This window comes from Dioscorea cayenensis, chromosome 10, assembly GCF_009730915.1.
Source record: "Dioscorea cayenensis subsp. rotundata cultivar TDr96_F1 chromosome 10, TDr96_F1_v2_PseudoChromosome.rev07_lg8_w22 25.fasta, whole genome shotgun sequence".
Taxonomy (NCBI): Eukaryota; Viridiplantae; Streptophyta; class Magnoliopsida; order Dioscoreales; family Dioscoreaceae; genus Dioscorea; species Dioscorea cayenensis.
The window spans coordinates 4,196,989-4,216,862 of NC_052480.1; the positions used below are offsets into that span (position 1 = coordinate 4,196,989).

Below are 19,874 nucleotides of genomic sequence, written 5' to 3' on the forward strand. Positions count from 1 at the left end.
TTTTAATGAAAGAGATGCCAAGCCGGCAAGCCCACTCGCAACTTTTTTTTTTAATAATTTAATACAGCATTCTGATTACACTTTAAAAATAATTTTTTATTGATAACGGGGTTTATATTTGGTTTAGATTTTGAGTATTATTATTATTGTTGTTATTATATGGTAATAACACTGATATTTCTATGATTCTTTTAACAATTATTTTTCATTCACTTATTTTAAAAAAATTAAATAAACTACAGTATTCATAAAAGGCAAAAAATATGACAGAACAAAGAGAAATACAAATATAATAAATTAAGCCTTATAATAAATAATAATTTCATAAAACTCTATAGTTAATGATTTAAAATTTATATTATACCTTTATTAATGTTTATTATAATTTTTTATTTATTTATTGTTTATTTTATTTTTTTGATAAAATAATTTTTAAAATTAATGACTTGAACCTAGAATTACTAAAGGACACATAACCCAGTGATACCTTAATCCCCTCACTCTCAAGAAGAGAAAAAAAAAAAGAAAAGAAAACTTGAACCTAGAGTTTTTATTATTATTATTATTATTTAAAATAAAAAGGTTCAACTGTGAACCACAACAATTCAGACATTTGGGAGGGCAAAATATATTCGTAATTTTCATCTTATTTTAGCAAATTCATTCACAATTAATCTTAAAAAGGAAAAATGTACAAAATTTTAAAAACCCATTCAATTTATAAGAAAACATCCTTAATCCTCCTCCCTTTCATATCCTTAATTATTAATTAATAAACCATATCACACATTAACTCAAACACTAATTAAGAACCTAAGATGTGTAGGATACTTCTCAATGAGCTCCCACTCACCATTCCCATTCTTCTTCCCAAACAACCCATTCATGCATGATCCCTCCCATACTTAATACACTTTGAAGCCGAAATACTCCAAAGCATAGTATAAAATTAAGACGACTTATTTTTCTTCGATATTATATTACAAAAGCATCTTATCATGTAATTGCCAATGATTTCTAAACCCTCTAATTTTATACTTGTACTTTCCTTCAGGAGCTACACAACTTATGTTCAATGACATGACATCATGGAACTCAAAATCTTATCTGTCTTACACTGCATGCAATTAACATGCAGTGAAAAGCACCAACTAGCTTTGAAAATGGAAACTCATGTTTTTTTTTCCCCTTCTTATTTGATATTGATTCTCAACTTCCAATCCTTCCTATTTATACAATGAAGAAGCATTTAATTCGTTTATCGGTTTCTCAACATGCAATGCTAACTAGTTACAAATGAGATTTGAGAGCTTTCTTGCATGTGGCCCTTGTTATTACAATCTATTATTTTCTGCTTTCAAAGATAAAAGAATCTCTCTTTATAGAGAAACAATTATGTATATATGTATATATATATATATGTATATGTATAGATGGATGGATCAATGAAATTCTTTTATTTTCCATAACCCCATAAGTCCATTTGCTGCACTGCCGTGCCAGAGGAGCTCCCGAATCTCCCATCAACACCGTCGAGCACTGCCCACTCATTTGCCGTCTGGTCTCTTTCACCTTCAACTTGTTGAATTCCATCACAAGCATCAACATTAGGGAGGCCGGAGAAGTCATAGGCACCGCTTGGCGGACGATGGTTTTGGAGAAGGTCTTGAGCTTGTCCATGGAAGCTATAAGTGTTTGTTGGCATTTGCCAATAGTGCAATGCCGTCTCTGATTTGTAGAGATTAGTCGGGTAATGATTGGGATGGAGATTTTGATACTCGGCTTCTCCAAGAGTTAAACCTCGAGAAAGCTCATGACTCCCTTTTGTATTCATATGGCTTTCTTGGGTATGACTCTCAATTCCTTGGCTTCCTATTTTGAAGAAACATTTCTTTTTAAAAACGCGGCATACCACCCATCCATCCTCCTATAAATTGAGCCGATGTAACATGATATCAAAGCTAATTATATACATTAAAGTTAATTAATATATGAAACATGAAATAAGAAACAAATTGATTGTATCGAACATGGTATCAGAGCTTAATTATGAAAAGACATACCGAAGAGATGATGTTTTGAGGATCATCAGAGTCTTCGAGGCGATACTCATGCATGATCCAATCGGTCTTTTGACCATGAGGAGCACGACCTCGATAGAAGACTAGGGTTTTTCGCATGCCGATCTTTTTGTAAGTAGTTCTGATGCACTTGTCCCTTCCGGTTGCCTTCCAGAAACCAGCTGTGGTGGCACGGTTGGTTCGAGAGCCAGTTGGGTATTTTCGATCCTTGTGACTAAAGAAGTACCACTCATTTTGAGGAGTCGATCCAATCCTACATCTCTCTAGTAGATAGAAATGAAGATGAATATATAATTTCATGAGAATTCATGAGTTTTATCTTTCCACTAACCCTTAGAAGAATTAGGGTTTCAAATTGTGAAACTTGGGAAATTGATATGAGTGGTGATATGAGCTAAACCTAGAGAGTGAAAATGGGAAAGTTATCATAATTGATTTAAAACAAACACAAAATACAACAATTAGATGTTATCATAAAAGATCAATACACACAAACATGACAAAGTGTTTATTTATCATTAAAAGTTACATATAAATAAATACACCTTGCATACTGCATGCATCACTTAGCTAACTACAAACATAATAAGTATAATTATGTATATATATACCTTGTGAAAAAGTAAACAACAATTAGATAAAAGAAAACTCAGTATAGATTAATTAGATACACAAAATGATCATGATTTTTACTCAGTACTTTAGAAGATCAAAAGAATTGAACAACTACTAATAATAAACTTAGCATTAATAAAAGGTTTAGATGCATGTGACATTAATACATACATAAATATAGAGATACATACCTTGTAAGTCCCATGGTTCCATCTTATTCAAATCAACATCTCTAATGACCTCCAAATCAAACTTCTCATAAGCGATCTTCTTCTTGAGGTAATAAAGAAGGAGCTCTTCATCAGTAGGATGAAACCGAAACCCCGGAGGCACGCCGGAACCCGACGAAGAAGAAGAAGCCATGATCTCTTAACTAGAGCTTATCAACCCTAAATGAAACCCTAAGAAAGCTTGTATATATATGTCCATGAATGTCAAAAAGTTGACGCCGGCCGGGTACTACGCCGGAGGGAATGGATAAAAAGATAGTTAACGTAGTTATGAAGGGAAGTGCATGAGGGTTAAGAGAGGATTAGGGTGATTTATTTACTAACTTTGATTATTATAAGTGATTAATGATCCCAAGGACTTAGAATATGCATAGGTTTATGATCATGGGATATAATTTGATTGTTTTCAAAGCAAGAGAGTAATTAGGCAGTGTTGTATATGAATATGCATTGGGATTTTCTAACCTTTGGGAATGATGAAATTATAGGCAAGAATAATATTTGAGAATTGGTTTGTGATGAGGTTATCTCTTGAGAAAGTTAGGTCATCATTCTAATCTTAATTAGGTTTTGTGACTTAACTAGAGTTAGTAACCAATCACAACTCTTAGCATGTCAATATACTCTACCTGATTCTTTTTACTTGTCTTATTTTAGAGGTTTTTTTTAGTTTTTTTTATTTGTCAATTTAGAAAATTTGTGAAGCATTAAATATTGTTTTTTAAATTTATCATTTATATTTAATATATCTTTACAATTTCCAATAATTTATATTGAAGTACATAATTTTTAAAAAAATATTTTAAATAAAACAATTTTTAAAAGTTAATACAATTTTTTTTATAAAATTTAGATTGGCAACCAACTTCAACTGATTTTTTTTTTAATTAATCTATGTGAATTAGATAAAATAGATAAGTAAAAAAGATCGGAGGGAGTATATGTAAGTAGAGTATTAAAGTCTTGATTATTATTTTTTTTTGTTATTATTTTTAATTTAATTATTTTGATGATTATATATGCATGAATAAACTACAATTTTTTAAAAGACAAGTTAAGTATATCTTGAGAAATATTTGATAAAAATAATACATTGGTGTTATTGATTAGACATCTTGTTTTTAATTTTATAAAATATAGTATTATTATTATTTTTTTAATAATGATTAGTTCTTAGTTGATTGGTAGATACCCCATATATAAAACAAGTGGAAGCTCTTCTATGAAAGGTCATAAAAAAAATTTAAAAATTATTTATCAGGAATTTTATGAAATGATATATCTGAGCTTAGTTTATAATTTGATAAATTATTATGGAAGGGGAGGGTTTATATAGCCAACACCCCAAATAATTGGGTCTCACGGTATCCTATTCTTGTTGTTACAAGTTCTTCTCACCGATGTCAATATTTTTGAGGTAGAGATAGCTTATTATCAATTTTTACTAAATAGCCAGTGAAACTAGTTTAAGTTATGAAATTAAGGTAATGTCTCTTTTTATTCACAAAGCACATTGATTTAAAACACCATACAAAAATTTGTATGGTGTTTTAAATCAATGTGCTTCGTCAATAATCGGAGACATTGAAAATGGCTTGGTTCATATATAATATATGCAAGTATATGTAAGTGCAATTTTTGTTACTTTTGAACATAAATAAATAAGTGAAATATAATGTAATGTGCCATGAAACCAATAAAAGAAAATTCTAATAATTACAGCTATGCAAGGAAAAAAACTAATGAAAGTTCATGGAAATGAGAGAACGTATAGTTTAATAAAAAGGAGGTGATGTTTCCAATTAGTATGAAAACTATAGACACATTCTAGAGCAGCCATACATAGCTTTGAGCACAACCATGTGAGACAGACTTGGAGACTAGTGAGCCAGTGCACACTTGATTAAGATGCACTCTTTCTTGCATGCCTAGCATGTCTGATTGTTAATGGTTTAGTAGAACTCTAGATATCTATATATATATATATATATATATATATATGTACACTAATGATTGGGAAGTGAAACTTTAAGTTTACAGCAACTTATATATCTCTGATCATTGAGTGATGTTTTTACTTATGATAACTAATTAACCTCCATGGATGTCTTCCCATGATGTTATTGTTGGTTGTTTTTTTGGTGAATTTAAGTAGTCAAATTTATCAATTTTATGGTTTGAAAGAATCATGAGAGAATGCAACAATGGACATATGGATGCATGCATGCATGAATTGTCATCACTTTGAGTACAAGTTTCTCAACATTGGAATTGATGAAAGAGCAGAAAATTATGCAAATTTATATGAAAGTCAACAAGAGCAGGTCAAAGGAGGGAGATCATGATGTATGAGATTGGTTTATCATTTTCTTAACAATTCCATTATTTTTTTAATTTTTGTTTAATTAAAGAAAGAGAGCAAATGTTTTTCTAATTGATTGCCTAAGACATGATGAAATACATATGATTGGGCCTATGTTTGGAATTTGAATGCAGATAAAACTAGAACAGATTGGTCTCACACATTTGTGAATTATAGCTTATGTTCATGTCCAACTCAACCATGGAACAAACATGCTTGATAGATGAAGATGATTAGGTTGAAGATTGAGAAGAGTTTAAAATTAAAAATACAACCAGGAGTACACTTTACAAGAAGCTCTTAGATGAAAAAAGAAGTGAATAATTGTTTGAACAAGAGTGCTCAGAGGGTGGGTGCTCTCTCAGCACCACCAGAGATAACAGTGAGCAAGTTGTTGCCAAAAGGGTCACTGAGGTGCTTGGCTAAGTTCTCAACAGGACCTTCACCAGTGACATAAGCTTGCAGGAAGAAACCAAGCATTGCAAACATGGCCAACCTTCCATTCTTTATCTCTTTCACTTTCAGTATTGCAGCCTGATCTGGGTCATTTGCAAGTCCCAATGGATCAAATGGTCCTCCTGGATGAAGTGTGTCCTCCAAATCCTACATTCATAATATCCAACTAAGTTTGGGTGTTTTTCGTATTTTCACAAACAAAATAAATTAACTAATCTGTGATATTATATTAAATACAAATCAAACATAAAACAATTTAGAGATGTTGAGATTTATGATCAGAAATGAAGGATTAATAGATACCAGTCCATTGGTGAGCCTGTAATACTCAGCACCACCAACAAGCACAACTTCAGCAGCAATTGCAAGCACCAGATTGATTGGAATGTTCTTCCCAAAGTAATTTAATGTGTTTCCATCAAGCAGAAGAGCACCGGTCTGCAAATTAACAGCGGGCTTGCAAGTTAAAGAGAAAATTGATTAACATAGTATAGCATATTCTTGAATGATTAACAAATGCCTCCATAAAAATGATGAAAATCCTTCTAACAGGACTTATATCATTGATATGTTCCTTTAGTCTTTTGGCTTTTGATAAAACACCATAAAAGAGAAAGATTCATGTAATGATCCCAAATAGTTGAAACTAACTGTTTGATGTTATTATTATTATTGTAGATACTTAAACATAAATACGGAATTAATGTGGCATATCATTGACGGTTATGATATAATGCACATGAGAAATGTAAAGCTAGCTATTCAAACCTTGAACCAAACAGCCTCCGGACCGCAGTTTGCTCCAAATTTGTTGAAGGCCTCTGGGTATAATAAACCCGGCTGCGCCGAGCATGGCCCAACGGGCATGGATAAGCTCGTAAGCTCGATATCTATATAAGATAATCGAGTCAGATTAATTAATATTTCCAGTGATTGATTCAGATTGTGAACATGATTCACTTACTTGGTGAAGTTTTCAGGGTTCTTGCTTAGACCAAATGGGTCATAACCATAACTGCAAGTAAACAAACATGAAATGGACTATCATGCATTGAGAAAGGTGAATTCTTTGATTGGTGATTAGAGTGAAAGTTTTAAGAGTTTGTATTGTGTGAATTCAACATCAGAGTAACTTAGAAAGAAACTTACTCTCCAGGGACTTCACCGGTGAGGTACTCTGGCACTTCTGATCTATCCAAAAGTCCCTCCGGTAAATAAATTCTTCTGTCAGGTCCTACATCAATGGAAAAAAAAAATCACACTCATACTTTTGTATCAGTTAATTTAATAAATATAGATATAAATATATCAAATTTAGGTAAAAAAAAAAAACATCTAGCTAATAAAAATGAAAAATCAGAAAGAATTATAAAGACTTTGTAACCCAATTCTCACTTAAAAAAATAAAAATTATCAGAAAATTAAATTAATTATCTTTTTTTTTTCAATATATTGTGGCTTGCTCAGAATAAATTAATTAATTAATGAAAAATATTTCGCATCATTAGATCCAAGACATACAAATTAGAAAATTAGAACATGGTTAATTTTTTTAAAAATATTATTAATATATTAATATAATTGAATAAAACAAATATGGATATGAATATATAAGCTTGGGTTTCTCAATTACTTACCATACCACTTGGCTAACTCCTCATCAACGAAAGTGGGAGGAGCTTTGGCCTTAGCAGCGGCCTTCTTCTTGGAGAAGAGTGCAACAACCTTCGAGGCCGAGGCAGCACCGGAAGAGGCTGGGGCCGAGCGTGTGGCACCGGTGAAGTTAAGCGGGCTACCGAAGATCTCGGAGACAGCGAGCTTGGCCGGAGCAGTGGCTGCTGCGAAGGTGGCCATTGGATGAGATCAGAAACTAGCAGAGGTTGTGTAGAGGCTTGTGGAGGGAAGCAGGGGAGGTGAGGAGCTAAAATGGAGGATCTGGTGGTTGTGGTTGTGCCACGTAGGATCTGGAGAGTGGTGATATGATTGGATGGAATGTGGAGATGTGCAATCTGATGCATGGGTTTGATTGGGTGAATTTTGATTACGTGGCAGATCAGGGTGCTGACGTGGTTGGTTCTCGGCTTCTTGGAGCCATTGATTTGGATATATAGATAAAGAAGTTTGAATTCTGGGCCGTAAAGCCCATTTTGACAACCTTTGTTTTCTTCTTTTTTTTTAAATATTTATTTTTGAAAAATAATTTACATTTTGAAAAAAATACACTAAGCGTCATTTTAGCATAAAATTCACCACCATTTCTCATTTTGTTCCACTAAAAGTATCTAATGAAAAATAATTTTCGTGGCCAATTTTTTTTTTTGTTTTTTTATATTTAATAAATAATGAGCTGGGCTGGTCTGGCCCAAACATTACTGGGCCATAGCTTGTGTTTTATAGTGGCCCGTGTTATTCCGCGCGGCCCAATTTCCAGAACTAGTGATGATATATAATTCTTTGATAAAAAATTGGTGATAGTATGTGAATTTTATTTGAACAATATAATAATACATTAATGTTAGCAGTTATTTTCTAATATGTATACAAATACAATTCATTCAATCTTAATAATTATCAACGTCCCAAGATAAAAGAATTGGAATTTAAAAAAATAAAAAAAAACTGGGGTTTGAACCCGACGTGAATCGAACACGCAACCTTCTGATCTGGAGTCAGACGCGCTACCATTGCGCCACGGATCCACATTTGCCCGTATTTAATAAATGAAAATATATGATATATATAAAAGGACTCAAATTCAATAAAGAGCTTTCACAGGGACTATATATGAATAAAAACTCATTTCTAGTATCAATGGGGGCATTTTGCTGTTCTCTAATCCCATCTCGGAGAAGCAATGGAGACGATGAGCAGGGCGCTGGAGAGGGCTAAGATGCTGGTGGGCATGGACGTTGACGAGGAGGCGGCGCAGGAGGAAGCATCTTCTTCTTCCTTCTTCGATGACTTCAATCGCCAGTGCACCCTTTCAACCCAGCAGGTTGTTCTTCTTAATTCCTTATCTGATGATTTCGGTGTTCCGATCCGGTACTATCTGTTTTAGATCTACGTTTTTTTTTTCATTTCTTCAGATCTATTGTCCTTTTTTTCTAGTTTGAACAAAAAAAAAAAAAAATCTGTTTTTTAAGATGAATTGTGAAAATCTATCCATTTGTATGAGTTTAATGATTATACTGAAATTTATTGTGGCATTCTGATTTGAAAATGTTGGAGTTTTCAATTTCTTTGATTTAGTATATTGTGATATGTTAGTAAAATTGTAATCTTTGTTATCTCGATGATTGGATTACCCAAAAAAATAACAGTACCAGGTTTATTCTCAGAGCTGGAGAATTATAGAGGATTTAATGGTTCAGTTTTGGCCATATGTTTAGTAACTCTCACGGCTTTAATTATATTGACTCTGGTTCTATTCTCAAACCAGCAAGCTTTTTAATTTTAATATAATAAAGCCAAAAAAAAATGTAGAACAAATTTTCTAAATGTTCATGTAATAATTGGGATATGGGTTGCTGTTGTTGTTTATTGTGGATCCTACAATTGGTGATCCGCATGAAAATTTTATGAATTTCAAAAGTTTATGTTTGTTTCTTCAAATTTTCATTAGTCTTTTATATGAGTTAGGCCAGGTTTCTTTTCTTTTTTGTTTCAGAAATCTCTTGTTGAATTCTTTTGTTTCACTAGTTTTCTTATCATCTACTGGCATGTGCGACCAGACCTATCAAAACTGCATTGACTGTTTGGCCACTTGATATGTTCTCATTGATATAAATTTTGTTAGTGATTGCTCTCTTTTTATTGCCAAATGCCTCGTACCATCACTTATGTGCCTGAAGATTAGTATCATGCTCGTTTTGATTAATAGTGCTTTGTGATGAAGTGTGTCATAATTTCATGTAGACTCTTATGTCTTTCATTTTCTCTCCTTGTGAAGTGGGTAAACATTCCGTAGCTTTAAACTTGATATATTTTTCTTTCTTCAGAGATTGTATGGGTTTGCAATATGCTTGGTTGCTGGTTTAGCATGTACTTTACTGGTAAGTCAGCTTTTGTGTCACCCCCTTAATCTGATATTGTTTTTGATTTTTTTTTTTTATATGCTTGATTTTCATTTGTAGATATCACATGAGTTAAGTCATATTTATGTATCTAGAAATTATCATGTAACAGGAAAACATGATAAGTTCTTCAGTACAAATTTTTGCAAATTGAAAAGCAACTGATAATCAATGTTTTTCTCCACAGTATGTGCCATATTAAAACTATTGTATAAGGATATTTTTTAAAGCCTTTTCTGTGAATTATCTCTGATTGTTCTATAGATTTTGCATTAATTTTTCTGCCTATTTTTGGTTTCAGTCCATGCTCGTGTTCTTCAATCCAATTAAATTTGGAATAACATTCACCTTCGGCAATTTGCTCGCACTTGGGAGGTTAGTGTCGTTTTTTCAGTGTAGCCTATGTGCTTTATTGACTGGATGACATACTGTGGAATTTTTCTAGTTATATAGGTTGTACTAAGGCACTTCTTTTGAATTTAATCTTAAATTAGGTACTTGTAAGATAATGGTAAATGATTGCATGATTTCTGTAAAGTAATACAAGCAAATGAATGTTACATGGTTTTACCAGCTGCATGTCAGAGAAGCCTTACATTACCTTGTACATTTTTGTCTAAAACTACATATGATTTCTCTGCATTCAGGGAAGTAACTAAATATTATATAAAATCAATATATGAAACACTTGGATGGAATCTTTGTTTCTCCAGAAACTTATAATTTCCTGACCTTGGTATTGGGCATGATTTATGAAGGGTTATATAGGTGTATCTTATTTCTTCATTTGATATAAAACACTGATATCCTTCCACGAGAGCTGCTTCTAATTGATGTTTCTCCTCAAATGCTAATGACATGAATAGTCATTGAGTATCAGTCACATATTTCTGAATTTCAAAAATGATAATTATTTGCATCAAACCCTGATATTTCTCACTTGCTGGATCACATCTTGCTTCTCTCCATTTGGTAGTTGTGATACTTGTTTTGATATTTCAGAGGCTAATGCTGTAGTTTTGTTTTTATGGCAGCACAGCTTTTCTTATAGGTCCTAAACGTCAATTAGATATGATGCTTGATCCTGTTCGAATATATGCTACAGCTATATACTTCGCAAGCATCGTAATAGCTCTACTTTGTGCTCTTTATGTGAGTATGCTATTCTTTTTTCTGTTAATTCGTCCTCATGTTCCTTATTTCCATAAATCTTATTCACCATTCCAAAACTATATTCCATTAACTTATTAACTTTCTGATCATACAGGTTCACAATAAACTCTTAACACTTTTAGCTATCATCTTGGAGTTTGGTGCACTTGTTTGGTGAGTCAATCTTGTGAAAATTCTTTCAGACTTAAGTGGATATGCATTTCATTATTTTTTGCATCTTGTGTGTCTAGTTAATGCTTATCATACTTATCAATAACTTAAATCTTTGATGGCTTGAAGATAATCCATGTCCTCTGATTATCTTGAGCAAAGTGAAATGTGCAAACTTTCACCGCCATAACATCAGAATTCACATTTTATGGAATCATGCCTGCTGCTAAGTCTGCTGATAGTATCCTTTTTTTTTTTTTCTGAAAATAGAAAAAACTAGAAACTTTCATCTCTTGAGATAAGTCAGATTGTACATTTATAAAATAAGTTGGATAAACCTTTTCCTTTTTGTGCCATTTGCCAATTATTAATAGATTTGATCAAACTTAGGCGGTAAGAGGTTATGGAAAGACTCAACCGACCATAACTTAACTAGCATATTGTTAGTCTAGTACAGCCTTCATCTTATGCCATCTTAAGTTTGTTGCAAAGCAAATATTCATAAGTTACTGCAGCATCATAAACAGTATTTTTTAATCAGATAGAAGTTCATCGCTTTGTTTTGAATTATGGATGTTAACTATTCAGCTATTTGCATTTTCAGGTACAGTCTTAGCTACATTCCATTCGCTCGATCGATGGTGACAAAAATCATGGTGAGCTGCTTCGATACCGAGTTCTAATAATGTTAGCTTGTTGTCAAATTTAACGGATGTGTTTCATCGATGAACTTCATCCCATCCTTTGGATCTTGGGAGTGTCAAGCATGAAGAACAATTTTAGATTTACATCATCTTTGTTGGTTTGACACTAGCGAAAAATTCAAGTTTGATGTACAAATCTGTGTACTATTAATTGGAAAAATATATTTTGCTCATATATATTGCCCTTCATTTTCACTCTCACTCCATACTGATTGTGATGCAACAGTAATTCACCGAAACAAATATCAATAAGATCAGGATGGGATGGTACCATTTTATTGCAAAGGGTGGTTGATTTTAATAAATAAAAAAAATGATAAAGCATTTTTAATTAAAATAAGTTTTAAGTTCTCACGTCCCTTGCTGTTAGAGGGGTTTAGAGTTAGGATTTTGTGTGGGAATTTTATTTTTAAAAAATCATTAAATTAAATAAATAATGTATATTTTTGTATCTGTTTGTTATTTGATATTTTTCATAGAAAACATTTGAGACTTTTTTTAAAAAATAATAATAATAATAATAATAATAATAGTAGTAGTAGTAGTAGCAGCATGCCAGCATGGACATAATGGAACAAGGACATTACAATAAGAAATCAGAATGAAAAAATTAAAAAGAAAAATCATCAACCACACCTCATATATATTATCACTTTATCCAAAATAAAATAAGAATAAAATAAAGTAAAACTATATTTTAAAACTTATATATATATATATATAAATATATAAAAGCTTATTTTATTATTTTATTTGTTATTTCTAGCGAGAGCTCAATGACCTGCAGCGCGGTGAGTAGCAGTGTTGCTGCTTCTTCTTTGCTTCTCTCGAGAAGAGGCTGCAAAAAGAGCGGTGGATTAGGGTTGCGTTTTGGGATCAGAGCAGAGACGATGGCGACGGAGAAGCTCGGGATCAAGGTGGAAAGCAACCCGCCGGAGACGAAGCTTGCTAAGCTCGGCGTCAAGTCGTGGCCAAAGTATGATTTTTTTTTTTGGGTCAAATTTTCAATTTTTCTTCTTCAAAGATTTGATTTTTATGGAGTTTGTGTAGATGAGAATGCATCTGTTTGATGTCATTGTTTTGTTGATTCTTCTTGCTGTTGTGTTTTATCACAAATTTTTGCCTCTTTGTAATCATCAGTGTGTGAGATTTAATTTTTGTGAGGGGATAAGGAACTAGTAGTTGAGAATGTGTTTTTAATGGAGGAGTGTATAATTGAAGAGTTTGATGGGAATTTCTTGTTTGCATTGAACTGTACCTAGTTTCATTTCTTCAAACTACTTGTTTCTTGAAAAGAAAATAGTATATGAAGATTGTGTCTGTGTAAGTGAAACAATACCTAGGGTTTAAAGACTTTGATGGGTGTGGTTCTTGTGGTTTCTTGTTAGAATGGAATCATACCTGATGTTCATCATTTCTCGAATACATTTTTTTTCATTGAAAAAAAAGGCATATGAAGATTGTGTCTATGTGTGTGATAGAGGACCTAGGGTTCATATATATATATATTATATAATTGTGGACAAGCCACGAGTAGGATTCGAAACACCCTAACTTTTGAGTAGGGAGGGGAATTAGACACTAAATTCCATATTACTGGGGGTTGTGAGGACCTAGGGTTTGAGTGTGTGTGTGTTTAATGGAGTATTATATAATTGAAGAACTCTGGGGGAGGAGACTGTTCCAATAGCCTCACATTTCACTTTCGTTTAGAAAACTTTAACCTAAATAGTACTTGAACTGAAGGAAATGGGTTTCCATTGCCTAAGTGTTTCGATCATCATCAAGTTTTGCAGCTACTGCATCGCATGGAAATAAAAAATATATGATGTTTTGCTGCAAGTTTTGCATTCCAGCAATCATCCTTCCTCAATTACTTGAAATCACGGTTGTTTTCTTTGCGAGGAGGCAGTGTTTTATTGCATCGGAGAGTACTTATTGTGCAAAACCCCGCTGCTAGAGAGTGTTTTCCCCGTCTTTTTTACATTTCAATTTTGTTTTTCTTTATAACAACCATAGTTGTCAGAGTTGTAAGGCGCATCTAGGCCCAAAGGGGTTCTGGGGTTAGGCGCAAGGCGTAGGCACACGCCTGGAAAACACTAGGCACATAACTTACTTAATGGCACTGAGCTGAACAATATATAATGTTGCACTGCATTTTTAATATTTGATGCATCTGTCATACATTACTTTAGTTACTCGACTTTCTTCATATATATATATATATATCAAACTGATGACTGAAGAGGATTGTATACATTTAAAAAAAAAAATGTTTATCACTGATGTACATATACAGATGGGGTTGTCCACCAAGCAAATTTCCATGGACATACACAGCAAAGGAGACGTGTTATTTACTGGAGGGGAAGGTGAAGGTATATCCAGAAGGTCATGGTGATGAATTTGTGGAGATTCAAGCTGGTGATTTGGTGGAGTTTCCAAGAGGCATGAGCTGCACTTGGGATGTCTCTGTTGCTGTTGATAAGCATTATAACTTTGAGTAAACAGAGTATTACTTCTCATAAATCTATGTTTAACAATCTATGCCTTGTGTTGTATTAGACAATCTGTGTGTTCTCTTCTCAGATATCTCTATTGAAGATCACCATGCTATCTTTTTTTTAAATTAATGTTGCCAATATAAATCAGGCATTATCTATTATTGATGTTTCTATTTGGATGGATGTTTGTGTTTTTAGCTAGTTATGTAGAGATTAATTTTTTATGAGGCCTAAGTGTGTGTGAGTATGTATATATTCAGATCAATGTTTGTTAATTATGGGAGTAATGCGTTTTGGTTTGATTGATTCTCAGATTATAATTTAATAAAATAAGAATATATTTCAGTTTTTAATTTTCAAAACTGGACCGATTGAATAGCCCTTTTAAACTGAGAGTTGAATTAGTTTATATAAGTTTATACATTTTGGTTTAGAAAATAATGAAACATAAAAATTGAAATTGCCCAAATAATTATTAATAGTATTTGAACATGATAATGGGTGTTAAACCCAATTAACTCAGCAATTTTACACAGTATTGCACAAATAATTTATTAAATTCTTATCTAAATATTATCCATTTAAATATATAATGATTGATATTATTAATGAATTTACTTTTAAAAAAAATTAATAAATTCATCTGCACTGCTAGTTGCACCGGGTCTTTATATAAATTATTTATGTCTTTATCGAGGAAATAGATTTAATCCTCAATTCACGCAAAATGAGAACAGAGATGTGTTGAGATAGTTCTTCATGCTTGTACACACCCCTAACATGGCTAGTTCACATTTTGTCTCATCCCTTCATACTCCCCCACACTGACCCTCTCAGCCAGAGAGATCTCCGCATCTCCTCATTGTCGATCAGGTGTCTGCTGCTCTCAACGAAGAAATCATGGATGAGGACAGTGATGGTGACCCTGATGATGATATTGACTCGGCGATGATGGTGAATCCGGCGATGATGGCATGTCTCAAGATGATGAACCGGGAAGGCGATATGACTCTTATTCGATGTCGGTGAAGTCCGGCGTGATGCCCTCATCAGGAAAAGCTCTCATTCTTCTGTTCTTCTCCAGAAGAGGGAAGGATGGAGATGAGACGTCGGCGGTCCTTGACCCGGTTGTAGTTTCTCTGACTGTCCCTGTTCTCCTTTTTCCTTCCTGGAAGTCTTGTCCTAATTCTCCATTATTGTTTTTATGATTACTTTTAAAATCTTCTGTTGGAACTGTAGGGGCTTCTCCGCGCCTCACACCGCTGCGCACATCTTCAAAGCCATCCGTACTTACAAGCCTTCCCTGGTTTGCCTCGTGGAGACCAGAGCTAACTTTGAGCGCCTCGATCGCTTCCGTATCAAACTTTCCCCTTCGTGGGACTGGGCTGCTATTGAATCTCTGGGGTTTTCTGGCGGCATTTTTATTTTTTGGAATAAGAGCATTGGTCATGTTTCCCCTCTCGCTGTTTCTCGTCGTGCGTTGCATATCGTTGTTTCTTCCCCAAATCATACTAATTGTATCGTTTCCGTCGTTTACAACTCTAATTTTTCCCGTTATCAACGTTTTCTCTGGCACGAGCTTTCTAAAATTTCTCAACTCCATCTTCCTTGGCTTATTATCGGTGATTTTAACGCTGTTCTTTCGAGGCAGGAGTTTAAGGGTGGTAACTTTTCTTATTATGACTGTAAAGCCCGCTTCTTCAAAGATTTTGTTGATTTAAATAATCTCATTGATTTTAATTTCTCGGGTCCTCAGTTTACTTGGTGCAACAATCAGCTTGGCCCTGCTCGTCGCTGGGCCAGGCTGGATCGTTGCCTCGTTAATTTGGAATGGATCAATGTTTTTCGGTTTTATAAACTCCAACATCTTTGCCGTGCTTTCTCCGATCATTCTCCTATCCTTCTTAACATTAGCATCCATTCTTATAGCAGACGGAAAATTTTTCATTTTAACAACTTTTGGCTTGATTTCATAGGCTGTCGCGATGCTGTGGGTTCCGCTTGGAATTTTACCCCTCGGGGGAATTCTATGCATGCCTTCTCTCATCTTCTCTCCCGCTCTCGTTTTTTCATTCGCAGATGGTGCCGGTCGGGAGTTAATAATATTGAATCCAATATTCTTCAGGTGGAATCCGCTATCCAAGACTGTGAAAGCAACATCCATAACCCCATCTCTTGCTCTCAGCTCTCTGATTTGTATTCCAAACTAGAAGCCCTTCATAGACAAAGTAACACCAGATGGGCTCAACGGGCTCATATGTCTTGGCTTGCGGACGGAGATAAGAATTCTAAGTTCTTCCATTATATTAATCATTCCCGTACTCACTTTAATCTGATTCATCAGGTCTCGAATCAGGACGGCGTTGTCGTCTCTAATCAGTCGGACATCCTCCTTGCATTCAAAGATTTCTATGCTAAACTTTGGTCAGCTCCGTCGGATCATGATCACAACCTCACTGGCCTCATTCCTGATGATATTCCTACCCTCTCAAACGTTGACAACTCGCTTCTTATCCGTGAAGTTTCGAAGGAAGAGGTTTATCTCACCATTCTTGATTTACCCTCTGGTAAGGCTTCTGGTCCTGACGGGTTTAATGTTGAGTTTTACCGCGCTTTTTGGCATATTATTGGTGATTCTCTCTTCTCTGCCGTCAAACATTTTTTCGATTTCTCTTCTCTCCCTCCTTCTTGGGGTAGAACTTCTATCGTTCTTATTCCCAAAATTGATTGTCCTAAAAAAGTCTCTGATTTCAGACCTATTTCTCTTTGCAATGTTTGTTTTAAAATCATCACTAAGCTCCTTGCCAATCGCTTAAAACTTGTTATTTCTAAGCTTATTGGCTGTGAGCAAGTTGGCTTTATTCCTGGGCGTTGCTCCTTCGATAATATTATTGCCATTCAAAGGTTGTTCACACTTTAGAGCATGATGTCAATGGCCCCTCTAGGATGATTGTTAAACTCGATATTGAAAAAGCTTATGACACTATCTCTTGGAATGCAATTCTTACCATTTTGAAAAAAATGAATTTTCATAACAATTGGATCTCTTGGATTTCCACATGTCTTAAGGCTTGTTCCTTCTCTATCATTGTCAATGGTGTTGCTTCTTCTTGGTTCTCTTCCTCTAGAGGTGTGCGCTGGGGGTGATCCACTTTCTTCTTACCTCTTCATTCTGGTTTCTCAAGTCCTCACCAATCTTCTTAATTCTGATCTCAGACGAGGCCTGATCCCTGGATTTAGCTCCAATCTTAGACACAACTTTAATCACCTTATGTACGCTGACGATCTTATTTTAATCACACATGCATCTCGTTCAGCTGCTAGGAATATTGTGCGGTGTCTTAGGTTATATTCTCACATATCTGGTCAGCGGCCTAATTTTGAGAAGTCTCAGGTATATTTCCCTACTTGGTTTAACTCCAGAGTGAGACGTAGCATTTGCTCTATCCTTAACTTGCACCCTGCATCGTTTCCTATCAGATATCTTGGGATCTTGATCTCTCCGAAAAAACTTAGAGCTGCTACCTTCCATTCCTTGGTGGACAAGATTACTCGCTCCTGCAACCGATGGACTAATCTCTCCTTATCTTTAGCTGCCAAGGCTATCCTTATTAACTCTTCTTTGCTCTCAATCCCTATCTATACCCTTTCTGTTTATCCTTTGCCCCAGTCCATTACCTCTGAGATCACTAAAATTGTTAGAAGATTTTTTTGGAGTAAAAATGGTAATCGAAATGGCATTCCTTATGTTGCTTGGTGTAATATCACTAAAGGTAAGTCTGAGGGGGGCCTTGGCATCCACGATCTCTCTATTGTTAGACATTCCCTCATGGCCAAACACATTTTCAAATATCTTAATGATGATAATGTTTTCTGGGTTGACATTCTTCGTTTCAAATATGGGCCTTTTAATTTCTGGCGTGATTCTGTCCCTCCCAAATGTTCATGGTTCTTTAGAGGTCTTTGTCAGTCTGCTAATCAACTTAAACCTCATTGCAAAATCATCTCCGTGAACCCTTGGAATACATCCTTCTTATGGGACCCTTGGTACTCTTGCACTCCTATCGCTTTAATGCCTACTTTTATTGATATGTCGAACAATTTAGATCATATGACCATGGCGACTGTTATCCTTAATGATTGCTGGGATTTTAGTAGTCTTAATGCTCTCTTTGGCAATTCTAGCAGTTCTGATTCCTGCAAGCCCGGTATTATTGACTCATCTTCTCGTAATCACTGGGCTTGGTTCCCTTCTCCCAGCAATCTTAATCTCTCTGCAAATGTTTATAATAAGCTTAATACTCAAGATCCTTGCAGTGAGGTTTGGTCTGGTTGGAAGAAATTGTGGACCATTAAATCTGCCCCCCGGGTTAAGTTCTTTATTTGGTTACTCTTTATGGGTAGGCTCCCTACTACAGACTTTTTTTTCAGAATGAATCTTGGGCCTGATAATCCTTGTGCTCTTTGTGGGTTTCAGAGGGAAACACTTCAGCATTTGTTTGTATCTTGTCCTTTCATCCAGGAAGTCTGGAGCTTGGTTAGCAGGAGGGTTAATAAATCTATCTCCTTTCCTGATAGCTTTGCTTCTGGAGCTTGGCTCACGAGTTATAATTACTCTCATTTTGTGGTTTCTCTCATTGCAACTTGTGCATGGTTTCACTGGAAAAATAGATGTGATGTTATCTTCAGGCAACAATTTCGGAATGGTTACAGCATTGTGAGCAAAGCTCTGGCTCACGTCAAAGATTTCTTTACTTGTAACCATAACCTTCTTGGTCGGAAGCTTATTTGCCATAACTTCTCTTGGGCTGAGGGTCCATTTTTATTTGTTTACAGTCACTTCCACCCGGACAGGTACGTCTCCTCTACTGGTTTCTTCATTGCTAATTCTGATTACCATGTTTCATTTGCAGGGTGTTTCTCCTGTTCTGCAAATGATGCATTCTCTGGAGATCTGATCAACTTTGAAGCAGCTATTCAGTCCACCTGGGATATTCATACTCCGATCAAGCACATATTCACCAACAGCAGCTTCATTCCACATGCTTTATCTGACATGAATCCTTCGATTTCCTGGCGTTTCTCCGGCAATATATCTAACATCCGCTTCATATCGAACATGCTGGGAAACCCTGCACTTCATATCACTCCTTCCCATTGGATGAATCCTGCTTCCTGTCTTTCCAATATCAATCCCAATTGTCATGTTCTTAATCTATTTCTATCAGGCCGTGAGCTCCCGTTCTGGGTCATGAAGAGCTTCCTTACTGCCGGCTTCCACTTCTCCTAATCTATCTTCTATATTTACTTTTTCTTGTTATTTTTAGGTTCAGATTTGTTTTCTTCAGTCTTGTTATCAGCTTCAGCTTTGTATTCTTCAGCCTTTAATATATCAGCCTTTCGAGGTTCTTTTTAAAAAAAAAAAATAATATAACCAAATAAACCAAAGTATACCTTTGAACCAAATTAAACCGACTAAGGTACGCCCCTAACTATTAAGATGGTTAGATTTAAAAATTAAAACAG

At 34.7% G+C, this 19,874-nt stretch overlaps 5 protein-coding genes and 1 non-coding gene across 6 annotated transcripts; 3 read left to right on the forward strand and 3 right to left on the reverse strand.

The window, feature by feature from the left end:
• Positions 1 to 1,456: 1,456 nt before the first annotated feature.
• LOC120270207 (protein BEARSKIN2) lies at positions 1,457 to 3,059 on the reverse strand. The gene is made up of 3 exons (XM_039277237.1): positions 2,888 to 3,059; positions 2,064 to 2,344; positions 1,457 to 1,927 (listed from the first exon to the last, which is right to left on the reverse strand). Exons 1-3 carry the CDS (start codon positions 3,057 to 3,059, stop codon positions 1,457 to 1,459), a joined length of 924 nt encoding a protein of 307 aa, XP_039133171.1.
• Positions 3,060 to 5,492: 2,433 nt separating this feature from the next.
• Positions 5,493 to 7,656, reverse strand: LOC120270988 (chlorophyll a-b binding protein CP26, chloroplastic). Its single transcript, XM_039278080.1, is given in 7 exon segments — positions 5,493 to 5,891; positions 6,048 to 6,182; positions 6,513 to 6,569; positions 6,571 to 6,634; positions 6,709 to 6,759; positions 6,894 to 6,978; positions 7,382 to 7,656. Coding segments are annotated over 7 exon segments (870 nt in total). The 5' UTR covers positions 7,599 to 7,656; the 3' UTR covers positions 5,493 to 5,630.
• Positions 7,657 to 8,371: 715 nt separating this feature from the next.
• TRNAW-CCA lies at positions 8,372 to 8,443 on the reverse strand. Its single transcript has one exon. It is a non-coding gene; the product is annotated as a tRNA-Trp (tRNA).
• Positions 8,444 to 8,565: 122 nt separating this feature from the next.
• Positions 8,566 to 12,039, forward strand: LOC120270042 (vesicle transport protein SFT2B). Its single transcript, XM_039277044.1, has 6 exons — positions 8,566 to 8,739; positions 9,743 to 9,796; positions 10,119 to 10,192; positions 10,852 to 10,969; positions 11,085 to 11,143; positions 11,745 to 12,039. Exons 1-6 carry the CDS (start codon positions 8,599 to 8,601, stop codon positions 11,821 to 11,823), a joined length of 525 nt encoding a protein of 174 aa, XP_039132978.1. The 5' UTR covers positions 8,566 to 8,598; the 3' UTR covers positions 11,824 to 12,039.
• A 549-nt stretch (positions 12,040 to 12,588) lies between these two features.
• On the forward strand, positions 12,589 to 14,513 carry LOC120270108. Its single transcript, XM_039277129.1, has 2 exons — positions 12,589 to 12,820; positions 14,144 to 14,513. Exons 1-2 carry the CDS (start codon positions 12,621 to 12,623, stop codon positions 14,349 to 14,351), a joined length of 408 nt encoding a protein of 135 aa, XP_039133063.1. The 5' UTR covers positions 12,589 to 12,620; the 3' UTR covers positions 14,352 to 14,513.
• A 4,206-nt stretch (positions 14,514 to 18,719) lies between these two features.
• Positions 18,720 to 19,768, forward strand: LOC120270901. The gene is made up of 2 exons (XM_039277975.1): positions 18,720 to 19,202; positions 19,262 to 19,768. The coding sequence occupies exons 1-2, from the start codon at positions 18,745 to 18,747 to the stop codon at positions 19,284 to 19,286; spliced, it is 483 nt and encodes a 160-aa protein (XP_039133909.1). The 5' UTR covers positions 18,720 to 18,744; the 3' UTR covers positions 19,287 to 19,768.
• Positions 19,769 to 19,874: the final 106 nt, after the last annotated feature.